Source organism: Glarea lozoyensis (assembly GCF_000409485.1).
Source record: "Glarea lozoyensis ATCC 20868 chromosome Unknown GLAREA6, whole genome shotgun sequence".
Classification (NCBI taxonomy): Eukaryota; Fungi; Ascomycota; class Leotiomycetes; order Helotiales; family Helotiaceae; genus Glarea; species Glarea lozoyensis.
The window spans coordinates 1,730,337-1,755,304 of NW_007361001.1; the positions used below are offsets into that span (position 1 = coordinate 1,730,337).

Here is a 24,968-nt window from a genome sequence, read left to right on the forward strand (position 1 = left end):
TTCGGGTATGCCGAATTTCGAAAGAACACCCCCAATCACCAACCTTCAGGTTATCCACCCATCGGGATGATCGGTCGATTGCACCCGGTCATTTACACCGGCTCTCTTGTGTGATTTTGTGGGAAATGATCACCCATGTCCTGATTGGCCGTTTCCCGGTAGACAAATAATAGAAAAAGGCGAAATCCAAAACTTCCTCTGTGAAGTTGACGAAATGTAGTAAATTGTGTGACTGGTTCTCAATAAATGAGACTACTCTCTCAAATGCTACTTTGAAAAAGCGAAAATTTTGATAGTGTTTGCCCCCACTACTACATGCTCTGCGTTGGTATGAATAGTTAGGTGGTTGGGGCTCGTTTGCCCTCCGGCGAGTTGGCGGCTGATAAAGAAGACTGGGCTATTAAGAGCTGTTGCTTTTCGATCATGTACCTCGCGGGGTGAATTCTTTATATGAGACAACTTGATTTGTCCGCTTAAGCTGCTCGCGCGCTTGAAGTACACACCCGCTCGGCAACGAGGTAATGTAACGCGGCTTTCCTGTTGCCGACTGTTGGTCTTTCCTAAATCGACATCGATCTACCTCAACAACATCAACATACTGAAAGGTTTGAAGTTTCGTTGATTCTCTGCTTCAACTCGAGCGTGGAAGAGGCGTTGCTCTTACTTCTCAGCGAAATCAAGTATTTGTCATCATTGTCAACATGGATTGGCAATCAAAAGCAGCCATCGGTAACATAGTAGATATGATTCGTTCTTCGGTTTGTGCAATTGCAGAGAATACAACAATTTCTCAGCAACAAAAGACTTCGTTCAGGACTTCTGAAGCGATTCCAGCCTGGGTAGCTAAGTTCAGCTTCGTACCCCCACAGGAAACATCAATTCAACGAATGTTCTTCGGAGTCATCGACAAATACAATCACCATGGTTGCCCATATTTTCGACCCCAACATACTGAAATAGTTCTGGAATGGATCGGACCTGATAAAAGTTTTGAGAAAAATAGCACAAGCACAAACTACTCGGAGACCGACAAGTATCACCACATGATGCAAGGTCTCAGCGGCTCGGGCACAGTGTTTTTCGTATATGGGGGTGCATTCTAGTGAGTCTACATATCTTCGGCCATTATTCAACAGTTCTCACCTAATATCTCTCTCCACTAGCATGAATAGGCAGGCCAACTATAGAAAGATAGTTTCCCAGCTATCGAGCAAGACTGGATTACCTTGTGTCACAGTTGATCAGCGTTTGGCACCTCAGCATCCCTTCCCCGCGGCACTTTTGGATGTTTTCCTTGCCTACATGGCCTTACTGTCACCACCTCCGGGTTCCCCTCATCCACAAATTCCAGCTTCCTCCATTGTCATAGCAGGCGATAGCTCAGGTGGTTGTCTAGCCTTGGGTCTACTTCAATTGTTGTTGGAAATCAAACGCAGTGGTATCACTTCCATCAAGTGCTATGGTCGGAATATCCAACTGGAGCTACCAGCGGGCTTGACTATACTTAGTGGGGTCGCAGATCTCACCAACAGTCTTCCTTCCTATCAATTGAATGCAAAAACTGATGTTTTTCCTCTCGGACCACCTCCCTCTTCGCTTCCAGGCTTTCCGTGCTGTGAAATATGGCCTTCAAAGCCTCCTCGTGGAAACGTCTACTGCGAAACTGAAATGCTATGCCATCCAATCTGTTGTCCTATCATGGCAGAGGACTGGACAGGTGCACCCCCGCTGTGGTTCGCCAGTGGACAAGAGCAAGTTATAGATGGAATCAAAATCGTTGCTAAGACAGCATCAAGCCAAGGGGTAGAAGTGATCTTCTACGAGTACGAATCAATGCCCCATACCTTCATGTGGGTGCTTTCCGAATCTCCCCAGCACCAGAAATGTTGGGACGATTGGATTGAAGCCTGCATGATGCTTGTCAAAGGAGCATCTCCTCCCTCACGTGGTGGATTCGTGGAGGTCTTGGGCCTGACAACAAAGCATGTCAAGATAGAGGAGCTGACGCACCTCACGGCAAAAGAAGCCCGTGATTTAGTATATAAGGCTTTGCGCGCCTTTCCGGTTTTTGTAGGGCAACCACATGCAGCGCCCAAACTATAGAAAAGCGAGAATTGTGTTGGATTAGGCTCTTGAGTCGCACCTCAAGGCATCTCAGGTAACATCGTGGTATTCTGCAGGCTGGGCTACACACCCCTAGTAGTTCCTCAAGACAACATTACCAATTTCTTCTTCAGTATTTTTGAGGCATACTATACGTCCTGCAAGTGATCGACTGACCGTCACTCGCAAATTGCCTTCTTGGGATGTCAACGATAAGTTATTTCTTATCCGGCTACACTCATGACATGCTACCAGGAATTGCTGCACAAGCATATGGAGCCATCCAACAGTACATGAGTTTGCGCGTACTGTGTGTAAGCGGCGTAAGCCCATTTCGTGATGAGCGACAAGCTTCCGGAAGGATTGATGATTTAACCGGCATAATTATGTGCTGAAAACGTCTTTCTACCACGGGAACCACTAGATGTCTTGCTCGTATCATTTTATTGCGCCACCAACCTTGGAATGCTAGTCTTGTGTCTTATGACAGGGTATACTGGTGTCCAATCCGGAGCTCCAGAAGGCGTGCTTACTTTCATCAATTAGCAGGGTAGTCCTAAGGCTGAAAGACCCTTCTTTACCTAGGTACTAAATCTTAATTATCGTGAATCTGTGGGTGGGTTCACCAACGTAGATTGAAAATCATTTTAGGTTGCTCCAACGAACAGCTGGTCCATATCGCACTAAGCATTTGAGACGCATCCAGTAACAATCCGACCTCAGTGTGATCTAGTTATGGAATTGTTTCACCTTGTCGAAGCGTTTGCTGTTCTCTTTGGCGTTTGGGTCATTTCTACCGTCATCTACAGATTATACCTTCATCCTTTAGCAAGCTTTCCCGGTCCACGACTGGCATGCGCTACCTTCGCATATGAGTGGTACTACGATCTTGCGCTCGTCGGCAGGTACACTTTCAAGATAAAAGACCTTCACAAGAAGTACGGCAAGTTCATCATTCGTTGTATAAAAGAAGGTTTTATTGACTTCTTTCAGGCCCAGTTGTACGAATTAACCCAGACGAACTCCACTTCAACGACCCAGATTACTTCGATGAGATTTTCAATGTCACTAATGGAAGGGCGGATAAGCTGTACAGGGTGGCGAATGCCTTTGGGCCATATCCTGCGGTAAGTAGATTCAATGCATACAACAGTTCAACACTGATCATGAAAGACAATTGGGACAATGGACCACGAAACACATCGATTACGACGAGCGGCCGTGAATGTTTTCTTCTCCAAGCGGTCAGTTGGTCAATTGACTCCCTACATTCAGACTATCATCACGAAACTTTGCGATCGTTTAGGCGAAGCATCGAAAACAGGAGAGCCAGTAAACTTGAAATATGCCTATGCAGCCTTGACACTTGACATCATGAACGAGTATTGTTTCTCCGCAGATTCTAAAATTGTATTGCAACCTGATTTTGGACGCAAGGTCTTCGATGATATAGATTCTTTCCTAATTGTGAGCTTGGTGGTACGTTTAACTCGCGTATATCATCGAGCGCATACTTACAGTTCTCTAGAATTCAAATATACCATGGCTCATGAAGTCATTGTATGCTTTGCCAGTAAGATCATTCCATAGGATATCCTCTCCCATTTGCTGACTATTTGTAGGATAGTATCGTTAGAGTCATCAACCCCGCTATGGCAGATATACTCGATATGCGTGAGGTGAGAGCATCATTTATCGTATAATTGCAAACGTCTATTAACGTGAAGTGTAGAACCTCGCAAAACAGGTCGAAGATATTCGTCAAGAAAAGGATCTATCCCATCTTGAATCTGGTCATCGGACAGTATTTCACGACCTTCTCCAAAGCAAATTACCTAATTCAGAAAAGTCCCAGTCTCGTCTTCGGGATGAGGCTTTCAGTCTTGTGACGGCGGGCTCGGGTACCTCGGCTCTTGCTATGAAGAATATATCCTACTTCATAGCGGCAAACCCTCACGTCCAACAGAAGTTGTTGCAGGAGCTGAAGACAGTGATGGCACTACCTGACTCTCCTACGAGTCTCCAAGATATTGAGACCCTTCCATATCTTAATGCTGTAATACGTGAAGGCCTCAGATTAGGTCATGCTGTTTCGCATCGTTTGTCTCGAATCTTTCCAGAAAAGACCCTCGAATACGGCAAATACACGATACCCCCCGGAACAAATGTAAACATGACGACAATGCTTATTCATGAAAATGAAGATATATTCCCGGATCCTCAAGTTTATCGTCCGGAGAGATGGTTGAATGACATCTCTTTGCAGCGATATCTTTTACCATTTGGAAAAGGCCCAAGATCGTGTTTGGGCATTAACCTGGCATGGGCAGAATTATACCTGATCACTGCCATGATTTTTCGAAGATTCAACTTTGACGTGTCGGGGGTAGATAGAGAGAGGGACGTGAATGTTGACAAGGATATCGTCATGGGTGTTCCGAGATGGGATTCTCCAGGAATCATAGTGAAAGTTCTTGAGAATGATTCTTAAGTTGTGAGCATACTATTATGTTGAAGTGTGCTTTTCACCACCACGATCAGAATAATCAACCAGATAGATACTTTTCAGTGTATTAAGTATAGTTTATAAAACTAGTACGGCGTACATATCTCAAGACTTCCCAAACTTGCGACACTACCCCGGTGTATTGCAAGTCTGAAGAGGCGTCTTCTAAAGACACTATCAAAGACCGGCATTCAAGCACTCCAGCCTCAAAAGGTATGTTTAGCCTTCTGGATCGAGGAATTGATATACAAAATCCGCAAAGCGAAAAACCAGATTACCTAAAATATCTGTCGTGAACATAAAACTCTTATCTTCTGTTGTTTTACACTAAAATATATAATGATGATAAAACCGTTGGTAAAAGACGCCACAGTCCATGCAGACACAAGGCGCCAAACAATCACAGTAGTGTACCAGGTTTGTGATTTAACCGTTAATTGTGTGAACCTTGGCAAGGGCCCTTACAGCACCTGTGCATGAGGGGCAGCAAAAGCAACATAGTTACATGGCCAATTTGAATCTATAGAAGCGCGGCGATGGCGATCCTCACAGCCTCGCCGTTATTCTTCAGGGTCAGGTACGGTTCCCATGTTTACGGAATAATTTGTTCTTTGACTTCTCTGAAGCCCAATTCAAGCTCCAGACAAGTGTTATTTTTATCTTTCGTCATCATCAACAAATACAAACTAACCATCTTGTCAACAAGTTCTTTCAATTCTTAAAAATCAGCCTTCAAAATGAATTGCAAATCTCCAATTATTCCTGTTCTCATTATTGGAGCAGGAGCATCAGGAATTGCGATGGGCTGCAAATTGCAAAGAAAATACGGATTCGGCGATTACACGATCTTCGAAAAGCAGTCCGAAATAGGAGGTAAGCTACATTGCATATTTGTGTTCCGGGCGATATCTAATAAAAATTTGGAAAGGTGCTTGGACAAGCAACAAATATCCCGGTATTGTGAGCAAATGCCCTGGAGATACTTGACGACGCCAGCTGACCCTGAGTTAGGCATGTGATGTGTGAGTTCAATTGCAGAATGCAAGACAGCTTCAAAACTTATGCGAATCGATTGGCACCGTTTTGCTAAGATATTGAACAGACCAATGGCCCTATACTCTTTCTCGTTCGCACCCAAATTCACATCCAAATCAATCTATCCTTCAGGCGCCGAATACTTGGAATATCTTCAGGATGTTGCTCGAAGCCATGGAGTAGACTCTAAAATACAATTTAACACCGAAGTGACAGACCTCCAATACCTCGAGGAGTCGTCAACGTGGCAGGTTACGATCTCGCGTCTTGTACCTCATGATCACAAGTCTACGAGCTCGCAAGAAAGTAGTTCAAACTCTGGAATTCTAAAAACGGAAAAGATTCTGGCAAACGTTGTTATCAGTTGTGTCGGGATTCTGGTCAAACCGAATGTCTGGCCTTCAAGTGTTCCAGGCAATGAAACGTTTGAAGGAGAGATCATTCACTCATCGCATTTGACTGACAGTGTCAATATGCACGACAAAAAGGTGGTCGTTATAGGATCCGGTTGTAGCGCGGCCCAAATTGTGCCAACATTACTACAACGGGATGAAATTGCGTCTTTAACACAAATTATGAGAACTCCCCCATGGGTGGAGCCCCGATTAGAAGAACCGTTGGGGAAAGCTATGTATTCTCGGTATGCGCCAAATTTGTTTCGCTACATGCAACCGCTCGGTTGGATCTTTCGAGTTTTCATCTACATCTACACAGAGATAGAATGGGCGACCATTTTCCAGAGACGAAGTACATTTCTACGTGGATTAGCTGAAAAAGCAGCAACCAAACACATGAAAGCCAAAGCTCCCGAAAAATACCACGCAGTAATGACGCCGAAGTACAGCTATGGTTGTAAGCGTCGAGTATTCGACAGCTCATGGCTGGAGAGCATGAGAAATCCCAAGTTTTCACTGACAACAAGTTCACTTACATCATTGGGACCTGACAGTGTGTATGTGAGGCAAGATAGTGCGCTTACAGGTGAAGGATCCACGAAGGTGCATCCAGACCGCAATGACCAAATCCAGGCCGATATCATCATACTCGCCAATGGCTTCCAGGCAACCAAATTCCTGCACGCTATAAGTGTACACGGACGTGGTGATCTGACTCTTCACACGGAGTGGAAAAATCGCGGTGGTGAACAAGCTTATTTAGGAACGGCAATGGATAAATTTCCAAACTTGTTCTTCGTTATAGGTCCCAACACTTTTGTTGGGCACTCATCGGTAATTATAAGTATCGAAAACACAGTTGATCTTATTTTAAAGATAATGAAGCCGATAATAAAGGGAAAGTCGAGGACAGTAGAGGTGAAGAAAGAGGCAGTTGTCAAGTGGACAGCAGACATTCAAAATGCGTTGTGTGGTACAGTGTTTTCGGGCTGCAAAAGCTGGTACAGCAATGAACGTGGTTGGAACTCGGTTATCTATCCGTATGCTCCTTGCGATTCTTTGCTATGACGGAGCTAATTTCAAGACACAGGCGTTCTCAAATCGACTTCTGGTACCGTTGCAAGTTTCCAATTTACGAAGACTGGACTTATACATGATGAAAGAGGTTTACACGGTCCATGCGTGGCGAAACTTTTCGATTGAGCTTGGTTGTAGATAGCTTATATCAATTTCCAAGGAATAAATTCATCAAATCGAGAGGCGTAATCGAGAGATGTGAGAGTATATCGACAAGCGTCCATTCGGCTTTGACGTGCTGTCGACAGACCCCACTCTATAGTAGAAGTCTAAGAAGTTCATATCAACAAAGAACTGAGCTGTTTGCCAGGCATGGTTTTCAAATATTCACCACAAGTACGAGAGCAAGGGTCTTCACTCTCCCCATTCTAGTTCCCCTCCATTTTTTGCCCGTTGTAATGCCACCTTGCGCGCCGTGTGGAAAACTGAATCAAAACATATTGTCGGGAGTATGGCGATCGAAGTCGTGAGATTGGGGCAAGCAAATTACGTTATCCTTTACGATTCTGAGGTACTTTCCCGAATCCAATCCCTTCAAATAGTGCTTTGCGTATTACTAATGAATGACATTCTCAGTAACAACTATATCGCTCTGAGTGTTACTGGCTTTCCCTTAGCCGTTATAACCTTGAGGGCATGTGCCCAGTTCAACGTTCTTGGTAAGACTACTAGTGCGTTGTGAGGCAGATTTGAAACCCTCCAGATACAATGTCAAAACGACTTTTCTACGCTCCTTTCCATCAAAGACATCTGGAATATTGTTACAAAAGATGAAAATTTGTATTTGCTCCAATAATTTTGGAATAACATATAGATTTTGGAGCAGAATTCATCGCTATCCAACGATAAAGAGGTGTCTAGTCAAACTTTCAATAAAATACTACTTATTAATAACATTAGACAGTGGACACAGAACATCACACTGTTAGCCAGGAGCAATCCTCACTGCTTCGTAAGATATTTCAGCTCATTTCGTCAATATCCTTCATGTCGTATCTGTATGATTCTTACTGATCTTCAAGAATCCCCTCACAAGCCTCATTCCCTTTTATACCTCCAAATCGAAACTCGAAAGAGTACTGGGGCGGTCAATGTGATAGAGACCAGGTTCGGCAATTGATTTCAACCATCATATTCCGCATCGAATTAATATTGTTCTCGACCAGACTTTCGGCATTTCTCCCAGTCCGATTATATTTCCAACGCAACTTCGAGCACGTGTCAAACAACGCATCAAGTCCATTGCTGTTCAGTAATTTTGGGTGATGGTGATGCATTCAAGGCAGGAATAGCATTGACGATACCATCTGTTGTGACGTTGCTGGCTGTCCGACTGGCCGAGAAGTAGAAACTTTTCCGGACTGAGCAAAGATCCGCGATTCTAAGCCGGCAATGGATTTTCCGAATCCCCACCTGCCTCATTAATGCCGGTCACGATGGGTTAAAAAAGCCTTCGGAATTTGGACAGATCGAAGAACCACTCCAAGATGGGGGGGTTGCCTCAGCGATTTAAGCTTGACAGAAAACTGTCCAATACAACTTCTCTTCTCGAATAACCGTACTTGGAGAGGAGTGAATCTGGTCAGTTACTTCTATTCAAACTGTTCTCCCTGTCTGCTGAACAGACAGAGTTTTTGGGTATGCGACCTATGAGCCTTTCTCCCACGAGGCGTGTCGGTCATCCTTACACCGCTCCGCCAAAGCTCATCCTACGAGCGTATACTCGGTACTCGTAGAGTCAAATGTGTGTTCTCTCCGCTTTCTCTGGGCATATCAAGGGTCGTTTGATCCATAATCTGGGGTGTCTAGCCAATACAGCTCTACAGTTTAGATCCACAATAATCGCCAAGATGTCGAAAAAACCGTCTCAAATGGTGGCGCTTTGAACAAGATTGGCAGAGCTAGGGTACTCTACTCTACCAAGACTCTACTCTACCGAGACTCTACTCTACCGAGACTCTACTCTAAAGAATCTACCCAATAAGTACCCCTACTTCTAGAGATCTCCTTCGTCGTTCAAAAACGTTACATTTCCCGTATTTTACAGTAGAGAGAACACACATTTGATACCGAGCACATGTACGTTTCAAGAGTCTGTTCGCTCCCACTCCTGGCCAATCTTGCACACCCAATAGCACAACACGAATGGAGCTTTCATGGAGTAAATCGAAAGGTGTTGAAAACACCCTCTCCAAACACGACATTCTTCGTTAAGAGCGTGTTCTTTGCGGTACTGTTCGCACAGTACGGAGTAACTAGGTAGGTAATCTTCGCCGTGGCACAGTCACGCAGAGGCAATTGCTCAGCCAAAAAGTCTGTTATGTTCAACTTCAGAGCGTCGAATCAGTCAGCAAGATTGGTGAAATATTCCGGCGGAGCCAATGGGATGATAAAGTCTCACTTTCTGGAGAATCAACTTGACGTGATTTTCACGCCAGCGACAAGGTAAATACCCTTTATATCCGGGGTGCAGACGATGAGCCGCTTCTTCTCCCTTTAAGCCAATCACGCCCCCATTTTCGTATGCAAACACGAACGAACAAAACCCTGAAAACGTGTGCACGTGCTTCAACACGAACGCATGTTGGGTTGTCAAGTATGTACGGAGTTGGAGTATTGGAAAAATTGCCATGTATCCCTCGGAAAATGCTCAGAAGCGCCCCGCAATTGCAACTGTCACTAGGACCCAATTCAGTCTAACTGTCACCGAGTAATACATTCTCCACCGAGGCCCTCCGGGCCGTGCCGTACATGCACACATGGTTGTACTTAGTGGCCCTGGTTCAGCGCCATTGAGGAAGCTTAAGTGCAAAGTAGGTCGCCCTAAAAAAGCCCCCAGAGTCATCGCTTCACTTCGTCTCTGCAGCCGCATCACTTAGCGTGCCTCTTATTCTTGGAATTCCGAAGAATAAAGAATAAACACGAGATGAATCAGTCTAGTATTAGTCTAAAGATTCCAAGTAGTGAAGGACTACAAGACTCCGATCCAGCTACCAAAAAACGTATTCAAAATCGAATTGCACAACGAAATTATAGTAAGGAGCCACTCATTATTTCTGACTTCTTTCTGCCTCTGCTTTTGCTTTATTTTCTCACTTTTTATTGCGTTGCTTGGTTAATCGAGGAATTCTTTGCTTATATTTGGTCCCAAGGACGGAATCAAAAGAGGCGCATTGCGGAGCTTGAGCGACATGTAGCAGGCAGAATGGGCCAAGAATACCCTGGTGGTTACAACTATGGACAATCTTACGATGCAGCTTGGCTTGGTCAGGAGCCGTCATTTAGTCAAGGCGAAAGTGACCACAACATTCAGTTGACGCCGCCAGAAATTCGGCGACAAAGTTTTCCAGTACCTCCTCCGCACTTGGACCGTATCCTTCCTCCAGCTTTAGATACTGACTCTAATCCAATTGGGGACATCGTTTTCTCGAATGAGCCAAGAACAAGTAGGTCACTCTGATTAATCATACGATAGATAATAACAGTTATGTTTAGAAATCTCCGATAGTGTTCAAACAATTTCGAGGAATAAGGTGCTTAACAACCCTGTCAATGACTATACGATATTGTTTAACTCTACACCTGAGGCTGTTCTAAATCAGGAATTTGGGGAAGATCTGCGGAAGAAGGGTGAGGGGGGTTGGCACTCCAATCTCCTCGTCGAGGACATGGACAGTTCAAGCACTTCTCGCGACCACGATACCCCCCAGGAAGACGACAACCAGGATTGCAGCGAAGTGTCCTCCGACCAGAGAAATGCACGTCAAACAAGAAATCTCACTAATAACATATCGCTAGCAAATTCTCGTTGTCATGCCTCGCAGATTGCTTCACTCAACACATCTACTTCCTCCCCCAAAATATCTGAGAGCGCCACTTCTGAGATTTCGGCCGAGGCGTTCATCGAAGATCGTTTTGCATATGTACTCCAGAGTGCGAGGAAATGTGGATTCGACAGCCTTGAAGCTATGATTACTACCTATTATGTTTCCGACTTCAGTGATAATCCAGCGCTAGCAAATGCGCAACGCCTGGGTCGTAACCGACAGCTTCCTGGAATTATAGCGGGTCTCCGCGGTAGCATCGATTCCTGGTCTACTTGGGAAGCGCAGGGCTGCAAAGAAGAAGTTCTCAAATTTTCAGAACAAGTCCTCTTAAATGAGTACCGTGGTAACGCGAGATCGCACGATCTTAGACGCTTTTTGGGTACTTTGAACGGGTTAGATAGGAAGGGTGTTCCAGAGGACGAACATTCTCGCAAGGAACATGTCTCCAAGGTCGGGAAATTATATCAAGATGAAGTTAGTCCATCGTTGTCCCTATTTCCCATTTCACATTCGCCTACCACTCACAAAAGTCTAATCTAAATATATCGCAACTAGCTTCCGAATTTATGGGCATTTATCAATACATTGTCTGATAATCAACCTCCCTCTGCGCCTGGGGTAGATAATACACACTCACTTCTTGCTGCAATCTGTCTTTATTACCTTTCTAGCAGAGCGTCTTCCGAAAGACTTTAGATATATTTAAGGAAGAGCCAATTATCCGAACGAATTAAGTCGTTTTGGTCAAATCAGGACGCCCACGGGCGCTCCAGACGAGGATATATAGACTAGACAAAGGGAGAGAGAGTTTTGTTAACACATCCTTATCACCATGACATAACACGAGGAACACTTGACAAGCAGTGATTACGAGAAAAAAAATGTTAATTTGTCAAAGGCTTTCAGGAAATGTGATAAATTTGAATCGGATTAAAGTAAGTACTGGAACGCATCAACGGACTTTCATAGCGTGAGGCAAAGCAAGTCACTGACGCTAAGTAGCAGGTTATTGACACTAAATTTGATCATCGCGAGTTTACCAAATTGGTTATTGAAGATAGTCTCAGACGGAGTAGACACTATCATTTTCTTCTTCGAAACATCAACTCCACCGTCTCACTTGGCAGATTCATGCCTCCTTTGATCATATTTTTAGGTCTTCCAGCACTTGGATCGATTAGCCGCAGATCAAATTCCTCGAGCAAGTGGACGAGGATTGATTTGATGGCCGCGCTAGCAAAGAATCGTCCTGGGCATGCTTGCCTGCCGTACCCGAAGTGCATCGTTCTCGGTGATGTTGTAGTAAACTGATCCTTGTGTGCATCATCGGCGGTTGTCGCGGAGGCACGCTTCTCATGAAAACGAAAGCCCCTGAATTCATTCGGAGAGGGATACAGAACCGGATCTAGAGAGACCATAGCTGCGGGAACGAGGATATGCGTGCCAGCAGGAAGATGTAACCCAGTGGAAAGTGTTACAGGTCGACGGACGAGCCGAGAAAAGGAAGCTATAAAGACATTAGAATCTGGGGAATCTGGTTTGAAAAATACCCACTTAATGTTGCTGGATTCAAGCGCTGCGATTCTTTCATGAAACTGTCAAGCTTGCTGAGGCTGTTAACCAACAAAGCTTGCTTGTCATCTAAACCCGAATACTTAGCCCTTGCAGTCCGATACTCCTCACGAATCTGGTCCACATATTCTTGATGAGCTGCAAGATCTAAAACTATGTTTACCAGAGTTTGAGTTGCAGCATGTAATGCTGCAAATACTACTACGAGACAAAGCTCGGCCAGATTTTTATCTGTCCTAGTTGGAGAAGCTTTTGCCCCGTTATCCATCAGCCATTGCACCATATCGTTTGGTTTCTGATATTTGCTGCCGGTTGCTTGGGCGTGAGCTTCTGCAGCACGTCGAGAGCGTATCATGGGAATAAGCAGTCGTCTAGCAACAGCTTGCTGTTTCCATACGCCTCGTACACCAGGTACTAAGCCGCGTGAAATCAATGGTCTAACGAACTGGGAATACTTCTTGAGTTCCCAACCAGCAATAAAGATTCCCTCGACAAATTTAGCCATAGTCATGAGCCATTCTTCGTTTCGACTGAGCGTTGGGCCAACGATCATGAGAGAGACAACAAGTGACATGATGCGCAGCATTTTTGGGTGGACGGCTAAAGGCGTCCAGTCTGAGAGACTGTGAGTCAATTCATCCGGTCTGGGCGATGAAAGAGCACTTACCTTGACATTTAGGGAATTCGCATTCCATCGCATACTCAATTTCTTTATTTATAGATGGCAGAATTGTGCCTTGGTGTGGGTGTGAGTATCTCACGTTTTAGGGGTGTCAGCACATACCAATTTGTCGTGTTAGGTCTGTGAGAATTGTATGCGCCTCCATAGAGTCCGTAATTTTCAACCATTCGTATTCTCCTATGACACGCTAAAATTATGTCAGTATTTAAATTTCAATACTGGGCCCGTGATGGAATAATACCCTTTGGCTTGCTGCATGGAAGTCTAAAACCTCAGTGCCAAGTGCATTTAACTCCTCAACAAGATCAGGGGTCACAATTAATATGTAACCGTCTAGGCTCCTGTATCATGAATTCTAGTGTCAATCTAAAGTTTTTTAAAGAAGAGAAAGGAACTTCCGAGCCGTATTTTTGGATGTAGAGCGAGTAACAACATCGTCCAGGTTAAATTGTTACATCAAGAAGCTGAGCCTTGAGAAATTCTTGTGACATACCATACTTGGTAAACTCCATGCTTTGATTTCTGGTATCCTTCTTGCAAAAGATCTTTGAAGTGGTACAGATACTTTTCGTGAGCATCGTCAAAATTCCTGTCAGCCCCCAGATTGATCACAGGTACATCAACCTGTGGGGTTTGCAGTCGTCGAAGTCGCAAATAGCGCCCTATCAACGGCGTCAAGATGTATAAAACTACCAGAAAACATAACGAGTAAAGAATCTGCGGCTTGATAAGCTCATTTGATTGGTTCAAAAGTGGCATGTTATGATAGTTGGTGCAAGCGACGTGAGGCAAAGAGTTGGGCGAAGAAAATTAGACATTCGTAGTAGTGCGACAAGTAGCAATCACCTATATTGGAAGACTAGATACTGATTACTCTACAATTGTGGACTTCCGACGTAATTTTCTTCATGCAAATTATCGCTACCTACATATCTGTATCGTCATATGAGTAACATCGGACTATAAACTCTTCATTACAGTAAAGTGTCAAAGTAAAATGTAACTTGTAAGGAATGATCATCCGTTGCGTGGTGCTCACAGTCGATATTAGTCTAACATGACTAAAATTACTGCATGGATGAGAAATGCACAAATCGCTGTGAATACTTGCGCAACTCGCTTAGGCTAGGAACTAAGCTCAACGTGGATGCTGGGACTCGGTGTCAACAAAGTGTTAGTCTTTCGAGCCTCATGCCGGCCAGCGTGGGGCATTAGCATTGTCAACCGTAAATGACTTGCTCGCTGGACTTTAGTAACGATCCCGCCAGTAAAGCCTTCCAAAAAATTCCGAAAGAAGTAACCTTAGACTTCGGGGCTTTGAGGAGCCCGAATTTCTCATTATTGTACTTGATAGAAATTATAAAGATTACCGACACGCAATGGGGGTTTACTTCGGGTATTGAGCTCTCGTATTTCGTGGATGCAGAAAGATTTTAAATTTTGAATCAATTGGTACCCACACCGGCTATACCCATTTATTTCATCTTGAAAATTACAGCAGCTGCCATTGGCAAAGATATGGAAAATACCTGGTGCCGAGCACAACCCACTTACAAAGAAGATCATCGAACATCAATAATTAACGCCATGCTTGCGTTTAGCCATACCGGCCCTATGCCTTTATGAATGATCTTGAATCTAATTGATCGTGAATCAACAGTATCCTCTTTAGTAAAACGCCATAAAAGTTGAATTGAAACTCTGTGCAAAACCACCCCTAGTCTTTCTCAAAAATGCATGTTATTCGAGGAATTGCGGCATTTCTCAATCTTTCAACAGATAGGAAAAACATCTAAAATACTCAAGTATGTTGACGGACATATCGTTGGGTTTGGCAAATTTTGGCATCTGAAAGGGCTCTCTTTCGCGGAGGTGAAAGTACGTCGATAGGTATTTCGTACACTTCAGTGGCAGCTTTTACAGGGGCTTTCTTGGCTAGAATTTCTAAACCCCCTCTGATGCTCGCGGTGGCAGTCCCTTTATCTGTACAATTGTTAGTACTATTGTCTTCTGATGCACTAAACAAAATCAGCATAACTTACTGGGGGACACTTTCGCCGTGTAAGTCAAATCAATCGAAACCACAGGATTGAGCCCAGAGATTCTTCGTACGTGAGATACATAAACTGCACTCATGATATGTGCTGGTACGCTATGGTCGTCAAGGTTCGATGCAAGTTCGCTACAATTCTTTTTGCCCTCCAGAAAATCAGTGGCCTCCCAGAGAATCCCACGCTTGACGTTCTCCGAATAGATACCAGGAAGTTTTGAGTCGTAGCGCTTATCAAGTTCCGCAACGGAATACGATACCAATGGCTTCTCCTCCCCGAGGAGCTCGGAGTTTCGGAATACATGGACCTCAAAGTGATTATCTGTTCCGATCTTGGCTGTGCTGGGCTTTGACCGGTCATGTTTGTCGTTGGCTTGTCTTGAATCAACAACAATAGTTTGAAACGGACCGCTCTTAATCTCGTGAAACTCATGCTTCACTCTTCCAATGCCTTTATAGAGATCTGCACCCGGTGTGACCCAACTCCTTCTACTGAAGCCATTATGCTGCAAATTGACCTGAGCAAGGCAGATAGGCTCGTTGTTTTTGATGAAAGTTATTTGTAACGCAGCGTCAACTTCGCCAAATGTCGCCATTAACTTTTCGAGTTCTTCGTCCGAGTACTTCGAAACTTTGGCATATGTTTCTGCACCAAAAGCCTTCTTGTAGTCTTCATGATTGAAGCATTTCTGGAATCCGTTCGGCATCATAAAACTAGAAACCACTTCAATCTTGTCTGGCTTTTTTTCTTCGGTCCACCCAGACTTTAAAAATCTATATACCATATCTAAGAAGTGATAGCCGCTGTGAGATACTTTCCCATAACCTGTGTTGAAAGTGTGATATTTTTGATCAACCATTTCGCTAGGCAGCCGCCACATACCTAACGTGGAAATGTTAGTCATTTCTTTGGAAACAGCGCGTTCATTCAGGTGTTACAAGAATGACCTACCGTCACAGTGGGTTGATATGATATTAGTGACTGGGCAATCTACCCTATCAGTCACTTCTCTAAGCATGTCAAATGTGCAATAGAGACCAGGATGATACCTGCGGTGGCTAGAAATGAGAAACATGGTCTCGTTACGTTGCTGTAGCTCTGAATAAGCTTTCGCCAAGTCGTCATAGTCTTCTGCAATCTTGTACGCTTGCTCAACACTCGTGGTCACTCCCTTTTGCGTTGTAATAGGCTTGTCCTAAGCATTTAATGTGAAATTAGCATAGCTCTAAGAATATCTGAGTTGAATCGAAAAGTATGAGATATTTTTTACAAAGAATGTGAAACTGCCACCTGATCTACGAGAACATGTTGTAACTGAACGCGAGGGTAGAGAGTTCGGCTCACCATGATGACATTGAAACCTTGAGATACAGCCCATAATCCATAAGCTTTGTGGGCCAGAGGCTCGGTACTGATAATTACACATGACACTCTCAGGCGGTGTGCTAAAGCAGACAATTGCTCAGAAACACTTTTTGGCATGCCATCCGTGAAGAACGGAACAAAAGCGAGCTCTACACTAGCGCAGATCCGATCTCGATACTCTGTAATTATTTGCTCATCTACAGAAATAGAGAAGTGAGCCTTTTAGTATTCGGGACGTTTTGAGAGGTGTAACGAAATGGGTAGCGTATCATAGGGGCTGACTTGATTTTCCCCATATCTGTTGTTTCTAGATATCTGAGGGAACAAGAGTGCAGATGCGATTTGATTGCCATGCTAGCTCTTATTGAGATCTGTTTCTCTGGTCTATGCTCTTTGACTCTTTGCAACATTAAATATCCAGATAAGAAAAAGTTGATTTCATATGTCTTCGAAAAAAATGGAGAATCAAATACATACTACCTTGGCAATCAACTGCACAAACAAGCCTCGCCCGACCCTCCTTTTCGAGTTCATTCAAGTGTGGTATGTAGATTCGTTTGGCGTGAGGTCCAACACCAATAAGGAGGTAGCGTTTGGGTTCGTCGTACTCTGGCGCAAAGTCACCCATTTTCGATAACATTCTTCTCCTCTGACTTCTGATGGTTGGTAAAAAATGAGAAGTAATGGTGACTAGGTAAATTTTAGAGTGGAAGATGGTACATCGCACTACCTTTACTTCGGTGTCGTTAGTATGGTTACTTTCTGAATGACAGATTTGTACTGCAACTCAAGATATGTCATGTTGACAGTCGTACTTCCAAATTACTGGTGGAATGGTAATTAGTCCGAACTGTGTATGAATACGTTTGTATGATGTATGATTATTTATATTTACTCATGGAATGCTTCATGTAGTTATTGTGAGTAAAATACAGTAAGCTTTACGTAATACAGCCAACATCAATCTGGGCCACGCCTGCCCACTCTTTCGTCTTAATCTTGACGAGTCACAGCCTTCGCAGCCTGTGACTCACAGGAAAAAAGCATGGACAGATAATTGGAACCAAAATCAAGCAGCAGAAGTTTCCGCACTGACAACACTTCGAATTTGTTATACCTGGTGGTTCGTGAATGCTAGAGATGGCGCACAAGAGAGATTTCAGGGTCAAGGCCGCCGGCAATGATGAGGGTGAGCCACTTTTTCTTAGGGATGGGATACTTGAGTACTAACATGTCCCAAAGAGATTTTGTGTTGCAAATGGGACTTCAAAGTACAAAACGGCACATCTGACAAATCGTGGCAATCGATAGACCTCTCCTTGAAGTTGTCTTCGGTATCACCTACATTGTCATGGCCAAAGAAGGCGACCGAGGTTCGTATTTTCGATGAAATGTCTGAAATTACAAGCGACAATATTGGCATAAGCGCGTTTGAATTTATATTCTGCTGCCTCTCTGCCACTCGGAAAGCCAATCAAAATGGTGGCTCGCGGGAAATCAAGCTCATCGTGCCCAGTACAAGAGGTTACCTCGTTCGAAGTGACATCGTTACTCTCCGCCTTGTGGACTGCGAATTCGTTGAACTTACGACTTCTTTCTCGGAAGACTCGAGTCGGCTGTTCGTAGGGGAGAACCTAGAAAGCGAAGGCTATTTCTCATTTTCCACGCTTCTTGCCGCCTCGGCGGCTGGTGTTCTTCTAGTACCTCAGTCTCTACCCGAGGAATCAACTGCGGCTTTGTTGTCAGTGGAGGTTGAACTTGCAAATCGACTGTCAATTTCATGGGTAATCGAAAAAGTCAAGTCACGCCAAACTCTTGCCATTGTTGAGGGAAGTAGAGATCACCCAGATAATGGAGGGACCGGCCCGAGTATATATCTAGCTGCGAAGGCTCTCGGGATTGATATTGTTGTTTTGGACAACGCAGGGCATTGGCTCGAAGGTCCTGAATTCAGCCACTGGCGCAAAGAGTTCATTCCTGTGAAGCTCACGGATCCCCCAGATGCCGAATTTGCCAATCGTATTGTCAAAGCTGTCAGAAATTATGAGGGGGTCATTGACGGCATTATCACTTTCTGCGACTCTTATCAAACTTCAGTATCGACAGCTGCGACTCGGCTTGGCTTGCCAACATCCTCCCCAGAAGCGTTCGAAATAGCAACAGACAAATACAAAACGAGCGTATTCGAAGGTCACCAGGCCTACTCCGCATCTAATATACAAGAAGCGCTAGATATATCTGACAATAACGAACTGACCTATCCAATGATTGTGAAGCCGTGTAACGGGTGGAGCTCTGAGGGTGTATTTCGTGTTGATGATCGAGCTGGACTTGAGAAGGCAATCAATTCAATTCCACCACGACATGGTGATACGTTTGTGATGGAGAAATACTGCGACGGCCCCGAAGTCAACGCCAATTTTGTTCTACTTGATGGCGAGATACTCTTCTCGGAGATTTGTGACGATTTTCCCAAAGGAGCTGATGTTGACGGTCCTGGAACGCTCAAAACCTTCATCGAACTTGCAACAGTGTTCCCATCTGCCCTCCCTGTACAAGAGCAAACCCTTCTTCGTGACCGCTTTGTCGATAGCTTACGGCGCCTTGGCCTCACCAACGGTATTCTACATCTTGAGGGCCGTGTTGAGAACTCAAGAACGCAATATCGCACCCAAGAGGGCATTCTCGACTTGCACCCTAGAGATATAGCTGTAGAGGAGGAACCAGCTCCCTGGCTTATAGAAATCAACCCTCGTCCACCAGGAATGAAATGTACGCAGATAATCGAGTCAACTTATGGTGTAGACTATTGGGGTCTAGCTATGCTGATTGCAATACGTGACACGGAGCGCGCAAGAATTTTGTCGCAACAATTCAAAATGGGAGCACAATACAATTGTGTGATGGTTTTCATTCCGTGTAATTACGACCTTGACCATTGCACTGGTATCTTCGATTCGGATGATATCTGTGCTGATTTGATTCGTCAAAGACCGGATCTAGCTGAACATATTAGCCAATGCGCCACTCTAGTGAAGAGAGGAGACAAAGTAGACCATCCAGACTCGGGACACAATTCGTGGCTAGCATATTATAATGTATTCTCGAGGAAAAGTCGACAACATGCGTTGGAATTAGCGGAGCAAGTAAGAACTGGAACTAGATACACATTCAAATAAGAGTTTTAGGTTTGAAACGGCCCAAAACTCCTAAAGATACTCATTCATTTCCCGCACTTAGTATCCTTCACCTTACTTATCATTACACTAGCGCGTTGCGAGACTGACAGGACAACCTCAAGTGCATCAATCGGAATTAACAATTTTCTAGCGCTGCATCTATAATGCATGTAATTAGCCTACTTAAAAGAGGCTACGACGCAAATTTACTTGCGTGAAGTAAGTAAATATAGATTTTGAATAGGTTTAATCGCTAAGTTACGACAAGGAGCTGATGCTCCGAGTTTGACATGCACGTCATGTGTACGGTAGCAGTCGAAGTAAATTAATAACAATTGTTTGATACAGAAGAACAGTTTCCTACCGTATTTATCTCTGACTACTCTCATGAATCGACATTTCGAGTCGAACACCGTCGCCCTCTGTTCTACCACCCGCCATTTGACTACAGCAATTTTTGTAAATTCACCAGACCGAAGTAAATGCCTCCAGCAGCTATCAACTGCGGGTGAGTTCCGACCTCTACTATCCGTCCCTGGTCTAGGACATAAATGAGGTCCGCGTGTTTAATTGTACTAAGCCTATGGGCTACGGCAATTGTCGTCCTGTCTTTAGCTGCCGCATCTAGCGCAGCTTGCACTACTTTCTCCGACTCGGCGTCCAGAGCAGAAGTTGCTTCATCAAGTAACAAGACTTTGGGGTTTCTCAAAAGGGCACGAGCAATCGAAAATCTCTGTCTATTTTCAAGAGTCAGCATTTTTCCTTTGATGAAAACAAATACAAAATATCACAAAGATGTAAAGTTAATTAGTCATAAGAAAAACAGGTAGTAGATGGCAAAATCTTACCTCTGACCACCACTCAACATACTGCCTCTAGCTCCTACCGAAGTTCGGAAACCTTCCCTGTATCAAGTTAGTAAGTCTCAGCCAGTACATCAACACACCGCACTTACGGAAGTGAAATGATGAAGTCGTAAATATTTGCTAACCGACAAACACGTACAATCTCCTCGTCCGGGGGAGTAATCTTGAGCCCAACGATTAAGTTTTCCCGAATGGTACCAGAGTACAAGATTGTTTCTTGGCTGACAAGTGACACCATACTGCGATAATCGTTAAGGTCAAGCTCTGTGATATCTTCACCATCGACTCTTATGACCCCGCTTTCTGGGTCATAGAAGCGCTCTAGCAAAGATAGAATAGTGCTTTTGCCAGATCCGCTGTGTCCAACAAGTGCTATGTACTGACCAGGGCGGACTTTCAAACTGAAATTATTGAGGATGAGTTGATTGGGCCTGGTGGGATATCGAAAGCTGACATTATGTAATTCAATATCCCCATTGCATTGTTCTTTGTTGACTGGTGAGCCTTTAGAAGCTGGATTTCCAATAACTGGTTGTCGATCAAAAAGCGTTCTGAGCTCCTTGCTTGCATGCATTGCCTTACTGGCATCTGGTGCGTAAGAAAAGATTGAGCCGGCGATCTGAGCACCGGATATAAGTGCAACTAAGCATATATAGAACTGAAAGAGCGAGTACTCTCGTTTAATTACTAGTGAGCCTCCGTACCAGAAGGCAAGTGCACTGCAGAGAAAGGTTGCGGACTGCGAGAGGGCATAAAGAGCGGAGGCCCCAAAAATGGCCCGTTGGGATTCAGTAGCCTGTTTCGCTAGAATAACGTCGTAGCTTAGAAGAATGTGGTTCTCGAGACCAAGTGATGCAACAGTTCTGATAGAACTTACAGCCTCACTTGCATAAGTTGCAGATTCTTTGCCACTCTTTCTGATTTGGTGATCGAACACTGCAAGTATCTGAAGACGAATCCAACCAGTCAGAGCTACTAGTGGTATTGTCGCTGTACACACCAGAGCCAGCTTCCACCCAATCACTAAAGAGAGGACAACTCCGGCAACCACTGTTGAAAGGAAAGTAAGGGTACTGCCAATAAGTGCACCACTGAGTGCGGTAAGATCTTCCGTGCTAGAATAGATCAGCGTGGTAAGGTTTCCCGATGCGTGTTGCTCTTCATCAAAGAAACTAATATCTTGTTGCAAAATTGACTTGAAGGCGTGGTACTTTGCACGACGGCAAAGTTTCTCTGTCGAGAGAGAAAATGAATACCCTTCTCCCACCCAAAATATCAATGCCAAACCAGCCATCAAAACATATAAACCCGACCAAATATCCACCGAGTGGCGGAGATCTCCGAATCGCGATGGGGGATATGCCAGGACCGCCAGTAGCTTTGCGAAAAATATAGATTGTCTAACACGGTGTTAGTCGATACAGGAATTTATTCCAGCATAATATGAAGCCACCTACATAGGAATTCCGAGCCCAGCTAAGACAGAAAAAAAGAGTCCTGTAATCATATGTTTGAGTTCCGGGCGGTTCAAGCGCGCAATGAATTTCAGCGCTTGCCATAAAGGTAAGCCCGAGTTCTGCGTAGCATCTTGGTCCTGAGTCTCACATACACTTTCCGAGATATGAGACCCGTTATCCTTCTCCTTAGAATTGGCTGTCGTTGCTGCGTTGTGTACGGATTCTTTGTTCGTATCTTCAAAAGTTTCTTCGCCGGCACCGTGAAAATCCAACCCTTGCTTTTGACAGAAATTAGCATAGACGCCTCCCATTTCTGTCAGTGATTCGTGATTTCCCTCCTCTATAACACGTCCTTTTGACATTACCACAATCTTATCGGCATTTCGTATTGTTGATAAGCGGTGGGCAATCACAATAGTTGTTCTGCCTATTGCGGCAGCGTCGAGAGCTTGCTGGACGGCGGCTTCAGAGGCTGCATCTAAAGCCGAAGTTGCTTCATCAAGTAATAGAATCTTTGGATTACTGATTAAGGCTCTCGCAATTGAGATTCTTTGTCTCTGGCCGCCAGACATCTGTAAACCCTTCTCGCCTACCAGAGTTTCATACCCTTTTGGTAAAGATTTGATAAAATCATGCACATTTGCTTTTTTAGCGGCTGAGAAGACTAGTTCCTCGATCTCTTCGACGCCCGGTTGCAGGTTGGAATTTACCAGGCCGTAACGAATGTTTTCAAATATTGTTGTGTTGAAAAGAACCGGATCTTGAGCAACTAAAGATATCTGGCTGCGCAACCAGCGTAGGTTGAAACTCTGAACATCGTGACCATCAATAACTTCTCACGTCAGTATCGGCTTGGAAATTTTGTTCTAGTCAACACTTACGAATCGCGCCCGATGTGGGCTCGTAAAAGCGCTCAAGGAGACTTATTATACTACTCTTCCCACTCCCTGACTCACCAATAATTGCAGTAGTTTTTGTTGACTGGGCTTTGAATCGGACGTTATCTAATACAACGACCTCCTCCCGTGAAGGGTATGTAAGGCTCACATCTTGAAAATAAATATCACCTGCCAAGTTCTCAAGCTGCCTCCCGCCTTCATCGAACGGATCTTGGGGTGATATTCGCGCAATTGCCTGCAGTACTGAGTCTGCGCTAGTTGAGCAGTGAATTAGAGACTCGATGCAAGGGGTAACTCTGACAATGGCAAATGCTCCAATCGCAATCGATAAAGTGGTCGTCGCAATCGCTGAAACAGTCATTTCCCCCTTTACGAGAAAGATGGATCCTGCCCAAAATGATAAAGCATACACTAAACATGGCATAGCATTGGAAACGCCAATAAAAATTGCTACTGCCATTCGAGACTTGACGCCGGCGATCTCAGATTTCTCGAGACAAGCATCGTATTTGTCAATTAAGTAACTTTTCATACCCAATGACGAAACCTGCCGAATAGACGTGATAGCTTCCTCAGCAATGTTTGCGCCAAGGTCGCGGAATTTCCTTGATATTTTGTTGTATCTCACAGCATATCGGCCGGCTGTAGCACCTGCAATTGCCATAAGAAAATACGACGGACTTAGGATCAATGCCGTCTTCCAGTACATTACGAACGAGATTATACACGCAGAACCAAAAGTTGCCATTGCAGTCAAAGTCAGTGCAATTTTACTTGAAATCCCTTCTTGTATGACACCCATATCAGACATGATGACAGTCGAAACTTCTCCCGTACCAAGTACATCAAAGAATGCGATATTCTGCCGCAAAATGGATTTCAAGTATTCGTAACGCAGGTGTCGAGCAATCCTCCCACCCGAGTAATAGAAACCAACAGTTGTAGTGTATACAAAGAAGAAGACTGCTATCGCGAGGTACACGTAATAAAGGGTGAATTTCGAGATGTCGGAGCTCAGCCCAGAGCTGGACACGGTATTTTTTGCGAATCCATTAAGTGCATCTACTAAATGGCCGTATATAACCTACAGAACCATTAACTTAATTTCGCAAAGGTAAGATGACTGACTGTTAACAGTGGGTTCAAGGCACCCGCACATATTGCGCATACAGAACTTAGAATAAGAACCAAGATATCTGTTATTGTTGCATATGAAAACATTGTGGCATTCTTCTTGTCTGTTCCATTAGAAGCACGGTTCTGATGCTGCTCCTTCACCCCTCTCGCCTGTTGACTTGGCCGCATCATCGTTGCAAATCCAGAACAAATTCCGTGGCTGGAAATAAATCACTCTTCTGGCATCGAATTTTGAAGCTTAGCCCACGTAGTTTGAATAACGAAAACTAGTTTTGAGGTCTAAAAGGGAATTATGAAAAAGACGAAGCTGCACTGGACGTTGAACGTTAGGCATATGACAGCATCATGTCATACTGCGACGTGCTGTAAGTAACCTGCCAGTCATATCCCAGGCATTGTAGTAATTAACGAAATTGTCATGTAGTATTGACCGAGATCGAGCTTCCTTTACGTGTTCTTTCAACTTCCTTTTTAGTAATAAGTGGACCGTTATGCTTGAACACAACAGCCTTGGAAGCGGAAGAATTTTCGAAGATCTCGGTGCCAACATTTTGACACGACAAGCAAGCTCAGAGTAAAAAAGTGAGTGGAAACCAAGGACACGTTGACAAAATGTGTATGTTCAGTTTTGTTGCGAGGAAACCCATTTTCTTGGACTGAAAAGCAAATAATAATCAGAGGTACTTACCCGCGCTTTAATACATAATTCAAGTTGGCAGGATAGTCAGAACGTTCTACAAGCCACTTATCGTTGTTTTGTTCTCTGCGAGGCACGTAAGCCTGTAGTAAGTCGCCAAAAATGCCCAACACAAAGTGG

General features: G+C 44.3%; 7 protein-coding genes across 7 annotated transcripts; 5 read left to right on the forward strand and 2 right to left on the reverse strand.

Annotated features, from left to right (window-relative positions):
• Window positions 1–701: 701 nt before the first annotated feature.
• Window positions 702–2,103, forward strand: GLAREA_02892 (alpha/beta-Hydrolase; the record flags this gene model as incomplete). Its single annotated transcript, XM_008087977.1, has 2 exons — window positions 702–1,102; window positions 1,164–2,103. The coding sequence occupies 2 exons, from the start codon at window positions 702–704 to the stop codon at window positions 2,101–2,103; spliced, it is 1,341 nt and encodes a 446-aa protein (XP_008086168.1).
• An 871-nt stretch (window positions 2,104–2,974) lies between these two features.
• GLAREA_02893 (Cytochrome P450) lies at window positions 2,975–4,594 on the forward strand (the record flags this gene model as incomplete). Its single annotated transcript, XM_008087978.1, has 6 exons — window positions 2,975–3,008; window positions 3,097–3,230; window positions 3,277–3,582; window positions 3,632–3,676; window positions 3,726–3,782; window positions 3,836–4,594. 6 exons carry the CDS (start codon window positions 2,975–2,977, stop codon window positions 4,592–4,594), a joined length of 1,335 nt encoding a protein of 444 aa, XP_008086169.1.
• A 752-nt stretch (window positions 4,595–5,346) lies between these two features.
• On the forward strand, window positions 5,347–7,196 carry GLAREA_02894 (FAD/NAD(P)-binding protein; the record flags this gene model as incomplete). The annotated part of the gene is made up of 5 exons (XM_008087979.1): window positions 5,347–5,482; window positions 5,538–5,569; window positions 5,621–5,631; window positions 5,712–7,079; window positions 7,130–7,196. The coding sequence occupies 5 exons, from the start codon at window positions 5,347–5,349 to the stop codon at window positions 7,194–7,196; spliced, it is 1,614 nt and encodes a 537-aa protein (XP_008086170.1).
• Window positions 7,197–10,321: 3,125 nt separating this feature from the next.
• GLAREA_02895 (uncharacterized protein) lies at window positions 10,322–11,483 on the forward strand (the record flags this gene model as incomplete). Its single annotated transcript, XM_008087980.1, has 2 exons — window positions 10,322–10,562; window positions 10,612–11,483. The coding sequence occupies 2 exons, from the start codon at window positions 10,322–10,324 to the stop codon at window positions 11,481–11,483; spliced, it is 1,113 nt and encodes a 370-aa protein (XP_008086171.1).
• Window positions 11,484–12,025: 542 nt separating this feature from the next.
• Window positions 12,026–17,241, reverse strand: GLAREA_02896 (Cytochrome P450; the record flags this gene model as incomplete). Its single annotated transcript, XM_008087981.1, has 12 exons — window positions 12,026–12,450; window positions 12,498–13,130; window positions 13,183–13,251; window positions 13,300–13,384; window positions 13,439–13,538; window positions 13,691–13,859; window positions 14,127–14,157; window positions 15,017–15,180; window positions 15,240–16,130; window positions 16,200–16,443; window positions 16,593–16,810; window positions 17,091–17,241. The coding sequence occupies 12 exons, from the start codon at window positions 17,239–17,241 to the stop codon at window positions 12,026–12,028; spliced, it is 3,180 nt and encodes a 1,059-aa protein (XP_008086172.1).
• Window positions 17,242–17,753: 512 nt separating this feature from the next.
• GLAREA_02897 (Glutathione synthetase ATP-binding protein) lies at window positions 17,754–19,792 on the forward strand (the record flags this gene model as incomplete). Its single annotated transcript, XM_008087982.1, has 2 exons — window positions 17,754–17,802; window positions 17,856–19,792. 2 exons carry the CDS (start codon window positions 17,754–17,756, stop codon window positions 19,790–19,792), a joined length of 1,986 nt encoding a protein of 661 aa, XP_008086173.1.
• A 445-nt stretch (window positions 19,793–20,237) lies between these two features.
• GLAREA_02898 (P-loop containing nucleoside triphosphate hydrolase) lies at window positions 20,238–24,322 on the reverse strand (the record flags this gene model as incomplete). The annotated part of the gene is made up of 6 exons (XM_008087983.1): window positions 20,238–20,529; window positions 20,641–20,697; window positions 20,748–22,058; window positions 22,116–22,947; window positions 22,997–24,098; window positions 24,143–24,322. The coding sequence occupies 6 exons, from the start codon at window positions 24,320–24,322 to the stop codon at window positions 20,238–20,240; spliced, it is 3,774 nt and encodes a 1,257-aa protein (XP_008086174.1).
• Between the last annotated feature and the right edge of the window lie 646 nt (window positions 24,323–24,968).